The sequence below is a fragment of the Aphis gossypii genome, chromosome 2, assembly GCF_020184175.1.
Source record: "Aphis gossypii isolate Hap1 chromosome 2, ASM2018417v2, whole genome shotgun sequence".
Lineage (NCBI taxonomy): Eukaryota > Metazoa > Arthropoda > Insecta > Hemiptera > Aphididae > Aphis > Aphis gossypii.
Window position 1 is genome coordinate 37,682,138 of NC_065531.1, and position 9,532 is coordinate 37,691,669.

Below are 9,532 nucleotides of genomic sequence, written 5' to 3' on the forward strand. Positions count from 1 at the left end.
TTATCGGTTTATTTACATATTAGATTACATATTGTTTTTTAAACACTAGAAATTAGCGAACCACGTAATTTTAATATAACTCTCATTTTATGCACTGATGTGTGCATGATGAAGTGTTTATTAAACTAATACCCAATAAACTGGTTAAGACACAATCGGTTACGTTACTTGTTACTTGTCTTGTTGTCGGTAAAATAATTTATAATATCATTGTAATGTGCCACATACGGTTAAGTCAAGAGACAAAAACAAACGGTAGATTTATTTAAAAATAGTAAATTCTCAGACCTTTACAAATGTTTACAAAAATCAACCTTTTCAGAAATTCTCTTTCTTTCTTATTTTTATATTACAGTTTCAGTATTACGAATCTCGCGATAAAAAAACGCTGTGCTAAAATATTATCTAGTTAGGTACTTGATGAATAAAACTAATGCTGTTGGTTAAACTTGAAATATTATAACTATTTATTTATAATTCATGGCGGCTGGAGAACACTTTGGATAGCGTCACCTTAACCTACCCTTGACACTGCCGATCAACACTTTCGATTTTAAAACGAAATGGAATCAGCTGTTCTCGACTGTATAACACCACAGTCACTTGAAAGGTGGTACGTGTAACTCGAACGGCGGATTGAAAACATGGACATTAGAAATTATCGTTTTTATACCTCATGAGTTGATTTCTTGTTCGACATAATATCTCGCGGCGTTTTGTGTATAAGGTCGACAGCGCACATATTATTATAATATTTAATAATAGTCACCGGATAAAAATGCTCATGTCTCCCGCTCACAATATAATATCGCCACCATTGCAAGTGGTATCTAAAGTAATCGCTGTGCACTGATACCAGTAAAATTATTTTACTTGAATGATTTGGCGAGAGTGATATATTTACTTATAGGACGATTTTCTTCGTTCGTATGATTTTCATACCCCATAGATCGTTTATGAGTTAAATGTATTTGCAAAAAAACAGTCATTTGATTATTCTGATTTTTTGAATCAAAAAGTAAGCTGACTTTTAAACTTATTACAAATAGTCCATTAGTTAAACTATTTGTAACATTTGGTTATTGATTTTATTACACTTATTTGTAATTTATTATAATAAGACAATTAATGTAATCATTTATAATAATATAAACTATGTTAATAATTCTCCAATCCTATATTGTATACGAATTCAATAAGTTCTTTATTTTTTAGACATACTTCCTATTTTTCCCTACTATATGCGCTGAGTTTAATTTTACTTATATAAGAGTTTAGCTACTCCTTTAATTTATTTTTAAACTTGATTGGTTACAACATATTTTTATGTAAGCTTGTACTACGAAAAATCCAACTTTTGGTCACTCCCAGATAAAACCCTCTATGTGCTTATATTAATTTTACGGTGTAACAATTGTATTGTGTTGCCATTGTGTGGTTATTGAGCTATTCTTTAACTTCCCATTACAATAATTTCATCATAATATTATTAACATACATAAATTTAATAAAATAATTAATAAATCATTATTGTAAATTTTAATTATTATTACAATTTATAAGTTAATAGTTATGTAATTATTTAGATCCATATTGAATAGGTATTTATTATTTATTTAAAGCAAGTAAAAAAAAAAAATAATAATAATAACATCAAGCCACATCCACGTATTTCAAAGTTTCACCACGACCTTATTTTATTATGAACTATAATTGAACAAAATATTTATTTAAGACTATAAATGTTACCATTATTATTATTTTTTTGGCACACCGCTGTCATACTAATCACCAATCACTTTACGGACCACTGTTCAGCGGTCCGTCGAGTGAAATGCGCCATCACCACGCCGAGCGCGAGCGTTTAACCTGCACCGCGACAAGTTCAAGGCGGTCGCCACATTATTATTATCATACCAACAACTCTCAAGTCGTGTAAAAAATCGTGCCCACTGCCGAGGTCGTCTATTAAAATATGAGGATAAACGCCGCTTGAAGGTGTATTTACTCTGCTATTATTATCAACTTGCATTAATAATATTAATATTATTGATTGATAATAATATCGTTATTGTTATTAGTGATTGATTGTATCATTATATTATAATTTTATAAGTATAATATTAGGGTTCAACAACGAACGCAGCTTAACTGTTGGTTTTGTTAATGCTCTTGTGCTTAATAAAAACATAATTTTCATACAATTTTTTTTAATTTTTACCCACCTCTGAATATAATTAATTATAATTATAATATTATTATAGCCATAACAGATAGAATATTCGTTATTATGGTTGGTAATACAACTAGTTGTAATGATCAGTAATATTAGTTAGGAAAATAATCACTCATAGGTACACATAATTTTGAAAAGAAAAATTATATGATCATTTATCATCCTAATATGCAACGGTACTATTTTATGCATATTATATTATCATTTGTTGTTATTATTATTATTATTATTAGGCGTAATTACGTTTTTTATAATATACGAATCTGCCAAACTCGAATTACCTTTTTGTATTATAAAAAACTATTTTTATCTATATACCTATGTAGGTACCACAGTTGTAAGTGTAGGACGTAAACATCAAGTATTATATGGACCGAAACGGCGGCCAACTGCGATATCGACGGTGTACCGTTAAAACTCCGCACTCAACTACCTAGGAACAAAATAAAATGAAGAAGAAAACAACAAAAAAATAAACTTCAAAACGTAATTCGGATTCGTTACCTCGCGCTTTTTCCGGTAGACGTAAAAAAAAATCTTCAAATAACCACTGAAATCAATTGAGGAACTAACGGGAAATCTTTAGTTGTTAATAACCGTAGTAATAATAGTAATACTAATTATCGTGTCGATCCGACTGCAATAGCAGTATAGGTCTGAGCAATGAATTGCCTTATTTCATAGTAATATGTTATTACAATTGATGTTGTTTCCGTCAATTATTTTTCCACTTCCGATCTATCTTCATTTGGTGGGGATGACGTACACATTAGTTTTCTCTTATCTCGTTAATTTAATTTTTTTCCATTTCATCATAGCCTTATGCGATCGTTTATAATCTCGTTTATTACGCACATTACCTAACTTGGATTCGATCACAAATCGACTTGATTTACTTTTAAAATGTTCCGTGGGTTTCCTGTTTTCTAACATGTTTTAAACAATACCTAAGGTATTATTTATTATTATTACCTTTTTTTTTTTTTTGCGAAATAATATGTCCTTACATAACGAGCGGACGAGTCAGGAGCATACACTAACATATATTATAGAATAAAAAGAAGATTCTCTCAAAACAACAAAACGTATTCTTACTCAAATAAAATATACAAGCCGCGTAATGATAACGATTTCCTTAATGCTGCACCTAAACAACCTTCTTGAACGGGTCACGTAACAGCAACGGAATGATATAGGTATAACTATTACTATTGATAAATACCAAACATTATACGAGTTTAGTATAGGAAAATAGTGATTATTTCGTCGCCATCAGAGAGTTATAATTTGAAATACGTGGTCGTAAAACAAATAATATGTGTTTAGAGAAGTTTCGCTGATGATCGATATAATATTATACCCATAGTATAAAAAACATTAAACACATTACACGTTAGAATTATTACACCATTTTAATGGCTCTGCGAAAACTCAATTTACAATATTTTTTATATTTACTTTTCACTCGCAAGTTTAACGATCACGATACGACGCTGTGAGACCGGTAAATCGTTTAACGTATTATTTCACTGTGGTTTGGTAACTTCTAAAATCCACATTACTAACCCCGATTTGCCATGGATTAATAGAACATTTACTGCACATGCGTAGCAATTTTCAAGAAATTAATCGAAAAATTATAATTTTTATACACAATATCGTTCCTATGATATTTTAATATTTAATTTAACTTATTTAGTTATATACTATTCGAAAATAAAACATAAAAATATTGTTTGATGGTTCCAAAAATAAATAATATATCATTCAAATTTAATTAAAGTAATGTGTGCATTTAAATGTCAGACGTCAAGTTCATTAGATATTAAGTTAACGAGAAATGAGATGTAGTTTCCCAATTTTAGCTATATATCTTTATCGTCGTATAGGTAACACAATAGGTACCTATAATAAATCGTCCTTTCGAAGAAATATGCCAAAATCGGGAGGGTAAGTTCTTCGAAATATTCCTTATTCCTCGCAGTAACGTTCTTCGAGGAATGGGGGTACACAATAATGTAACAAGTCGGATAGTGAAATTTTATTTTTCTCAAAATTAAATTTTCCCGTTGTTGGTTTTAGGAAGAACGGCTGGCCCGGATGAGTTCGGAGTACGGGTCCCGACTGGAGTCGCTGACATCGGACCTGCTGTTGTTCGAGTCTCGGTTGAGCCGCAAGCAGCGGGCCATCAGCGAGCTGCTGGACCAACGCGAGGCGATCATCGAGCGGCAACAGCACGTCATCAGGTGCCTGCACTCAAGACTTGCCGACTTCGGCGTGACCGCATCGGTGCCAGGATGCTGTATTGGTGGTAGCGGAGGCGTCGGAGGTGGAGGTCCCACGTCCGACGACGGCAACGTGGACGACAGTGACAGTGCGGTGATCATGGAGGAGGACGAGTCGGGCAACAGCCAGGAAGACGCGTCCGAACAGTCGTCGCATCCGCGGTCGGACCGTCGACGGGCATCGGTGGCGTCGGCGTCGGACTGTTCGGCGGACGGTCGTCTGCCGGCGGAAGACGGACGGGAGACGGACGGCCGAGGTGCCGAGAACGAGACCGCGACCACGTACAACCGGGTGATGAGCAACCATCGGTCGGTGACCAAACCGAAGGACGTCAAATACAAGCGCATCAACAAGGCCAAGTCCAAGTCCCTGGAAGAGCTGCGGGGCCGGCTGAAGAATTGGGTGGACCGCGGACAACGCATGTCGCTCACCGTCGACCCCACGTACGGGTGACCGCGGTGGCCGGCCGTCTCGGGTCTCTTGGACAGACTGCGGCCAGCCCGGAAGACTGCAGCGAACAACTGCAAAGAAGTGTGATTTTGGCGCGACACACTTAAAACTACCAAATGAATCGTATCGTGCCGCTCGAAAACTAATACATAATAATATTATCATGGGGGCTGGAATTTTAAAGCCCTAGGAATCGCAAAAAATATCCTAAAAACTTAATGGAAAAATGCTTTAAAAATCTCAACAATACACTGTTCTTATACGATGCGTTTAAAAATGTATTTATTACAATTTAAAAAGTCATACAATGAAAATTCGATGCACAATAATGACTTTTTTATCATACAAATTAGTACAAACTACAAAGTATACTTGATTTAGTATTTAATCAGTAACGCCTAAAATACATTTTCCATTCATGCAGCTACTATTTAAAACAATTGAAAAATATTACAATGCATTAAAATCCTAGCCCTAAATCCTTATTATATTATCATACACACGTTTGAATATCGTATTATAATATTGAAAATAGCGATGTTTACCATACTAAACAAATATTTGTATTGTAATTATTATTGCTGCGTAAAATCAGAGGACAGAAATCGATTAAACGAATTAATGAAATATAGTAAGTACCTATGTTGGTGCATTTTAAATAGAAAAAATGATTTTATTCGTGAATATGATTAGTTTAAATTGGTCGCTATGTTTCAATATGATTCTTTCCGAAATATTTTATTTAAACGTGTTTAACCCATGTTAAATCGTATGACGATTTCAAAGACGATTCGTTTAGTCCGTTTGAAAATGTTGGACTTATTGTTTTAATACATCACTATATAAAATGTATTATATTATATTATCGGCTTTGGATGATTCGGAGTTCCTAACGCGCCACCACCCCTTGGCGACAACATGTCACACAGAGGGTAGTTTTATTATTTATAGTATTACAATTTTTGTTGTTTTATTTTGTCCACTATTATTGTTAAAATCGTTGAAATCGTCCACGTTTGTAATTTATATAGTTTACTATTATTTATAAAGTTATACATGCAGCATACATATACAATGTAATAAATAATATTATACTTAATTTTCAACGATAAAGTGTACAATTATATTTTAATATAATTTATACGAATATATGATTTCATATAATATTATATAAATATAATATTAGAATAATATATTTGGAACATGAATATTATTACTTATATTGCATATTTTTGTTTGATTCTGTTGCGCTAACTGTTTGCGTATACATTTAACTATTTAAGCACGTTAAACTATTGTGTTCACAAAATATTTTATTATGAAATCGTATGTAATTTTGTATTTATATAAAATATTGAACTCATGTAATCATAGTTATTATTAAATTTTAACGATGGTGGTTAAAATATAACTCAATGGTAATATTATTTAAATGTCCAATAATTGTAAGGTACCTATAAGCTTATTCTTATTCGAGCCAAAATCATTGATTTTTAATTCTTAATAATATTATAAGTAACTATATTTATTGTATACTCTTAATATACCTGTATAACGACATAAAGCCGTCCAATGTAGGTGCAATCTTTTATTCAAAACAATAATGTATTATTATTATTGCAAAGATGCTTATAACGTTAGAAAAAATTTATATTTATACTTAAACATACTAAAATTTATATATTTGTATACATTATTATATTATACTTAATGCTTTAATCAGTGTGATACTTAAGCTCTATTTTTGGTTACCTATTAATGTAAAACATAACTTTCTTGTGTACATATGAACCAAAGATAAACGTTATTTGTAACGTTTGAATACTTGTACAAAAAGTTGTCTTCAAAATGTTTCATATGTTATTAATTTAAGATATTTGTATATTTTATGTTCTATGGCTGACGTTCAAAATTTGCATTTTAATGAAGTTCAATAAATTATGTTATAAGCGATTATAATAACTTTTGTTTTTAATCAATATAAATTGAAAATAAACAAATCATCTATTATCTAAATCGCAGGCTAAATATAATAAAAAAATATTTATAAACTGATACTCGTGTTTTATTAACTATTTTTAACTATGACTATTTTAAGTCAAATTGGATGTCTAAGATTCAAGACACGAATGTATGTAGAAATAATGTACAAAAATATATACATACGTATATTTTTTCAACTATTTTACTATGTGCAAAAAATTTAGTTTTGAAATGTCTAAAATTAAATAGGTAATACTAATATAATTTTAAGTTAGATTTTAATTTGTATTAAAAATGTATTAACCGATAAACGTTTGCCTAATTAATGTATTTCTTAAAATGCTTAAATATTTTAATTAAATCCCAGTAGAATATTATATGTTATTAAAAATAAATCCATAAAAATAAAGCATTAGCATTTTACAACAATATTAAAAAAATCTTCAAATATCTGAAGTTTAAATGTTATTATTATATACGAAATTTTATAATTATTATTTAAATAAATGAAATAAATTCATGTACAATAAATATTTAATACTACATTCAAAAATGTAGGTTAGTAATTCAATAAATAGTAGGTAAATTTATCTATGATTATGTATTTCAGACTTTGAAAATGTACCATAAAATCATACATAAATTGATAATATTTCTGAAATTATTATGTATTGTTTGCAAGGATATTGAAAAAATTAGTAGTTTTATAAAACAAATTATGGCTTACAATATTAAATAGAAAAATAACTTAAATCTTTAAGCGTATTTTAAAGTAAGATTTTAACTGGATACAAATTAAAATATTAGAGTAAAAATGTAAGGGCAAATCTTTCTTATTTAGAATTATTCTACAAATAAAAAACTAAATATAATATACTATTGAAGTTTCAAACTCAATTTGTGCTTGAATTTTGTAAAATTATTATGTTTTGCACCATTTCTTTTAATTTTTTGTAATCACTTGACAGTTATTATGCAATAGTATATAATTATAGATATAGTTTACTCGGGACGAAATTAGTTAAGGTATTTTATACAAATATTTAGAAATTTTTGATACAGTAGATGTTCTTTAAAAGTATTTCAAAAGTTATAAATAATAAAGCATTATTACTAATAATTACGTTTGAAATCAAGTAAGACTAAATATTAAAAACATTTATAAATTATTGTTAAAGTAATACATGTGTACGACTTGTATATAAGTTAATAACAAATCATGTAGGTAAAACATAATAATATATTATATTAACAGTTTATACATATCACATTTTTAAATACATATATTTCTTTAATCAAGTAATTACTTTTAATAGAGTTTAAAATGTTTAAATTGTAAAAAATAGTTGTAGCTGAATAAATACTAATGATTATAATTTATGAGTTATTATAACATGAGTTTAGGTAATACTTACAATACCTAACACGTCACTGTTACTCCATATTTGGAAGTTATAAGATTGCACATATTATATTGTATAATATTGTCAACTAGATACCTACTAATCTTGCAATCATTATCCATAATTGAAAAACAACATATAGAGTATATAAATTACATTATGTACACAGTTATATAATTTATGACTTTATAAGTAAGAATAAACAAACTTTGTAAATCATTTTCATCATCAATTCATCTATCATAAATATTATTTAAATAATAATACTAAAATAAATCGATGAAGTCACTCTGCTATTCAACATAAAAAAATAATAATCGAATATATCTAATAACTTAAATGTATATTGTATTAAGTGTTAATTCAATAATAGCCATTGCATAAAAATATTATTCTGACCTGAGACGGTGTTTCAGCCTTTATTTCTAATGATAGTTTTTTATAATTTATTTAAATGAGGTTCTATTTTTTTTCAATTAGTAACATTATTAACAATGAAGTTGAAAAAAAAAATTTCACGTAATTTATTTTATTATATTATTATAGTTTGTAATACTACCTATATTATAATTATTAACTTATAAGTCAATGACGCACACACCGCATAATGGATGTGGAGATATATTGTACAATCAGCCAATAAAATTAGTATTATAACAATTTATAAATATATATATTGTATATTTTAGAAGGTTTCAATATTTATTAAAATGATAGTATATTATATAACGACAAAAACAAAAAATCAAGGCTTTACATTAATAAATTTTAGATAACAGCTAAATAACAACATGTGTAAGCACATTTTTAAATTTATTATTAAAATAACAGATTTTTTCAATATTTAAATTTAAAATATCTATAAAAAGAAGTGTGTATAATATATATTTATTTTTGATATCTATACCTATTTAAAATTATTATTTGAATAACTTATTCTTGTATTTTTTGTAATTTTTCTTACTTTTTTACGAAGAAAAATATTTATTTCAAAATTCATAGAAAACAAACTCAAATAATTGAAATGTAGGTATACATAAATAAGTATTATTCTTAAAATTTAATTTTGTAACGATAAAATATAATTCAAGTAATAATGTAATACGCTTCTACTGTCATTATTATTATTATTATTTTTTTTTTTTATTAATATAACAACAAAAATAGTTTATGA

At 28.4% G+C, this 9,532-nt stretch overlaps 1 protein-coding gene across 2 annotated transcripts in view; it reads left to right on the forward strand.

Moving 5' to 3' along the window:
- The window catches only part of LOC114122414 (uncharacterized), a 29,519-nt gene extending 22,512 nt beyond the window's left edge, over window positions 1-7,007 (forward strand). Inside the window, exon 3 of one of the 2 annotated variants that reach the window (XM_027985069.2) lies at window positions 4,319-7,006. In XM_027985069.2, coding sequence (XP_027840870.1) covers window positions 4,319-4,975 — 657 coding nt within the window. In that variant the 3' untranslated portion in view covers window positions 4,976-7,006. Of the gene's footprint in view, window positions 1-4,318 lie in introns of both variants that reach the window. The other variant, XM_050200534.1, reaches the window with a different exon arrangement.
- Window positions 7,008-9,532: the final 2,525 nt, after the last annotated feature.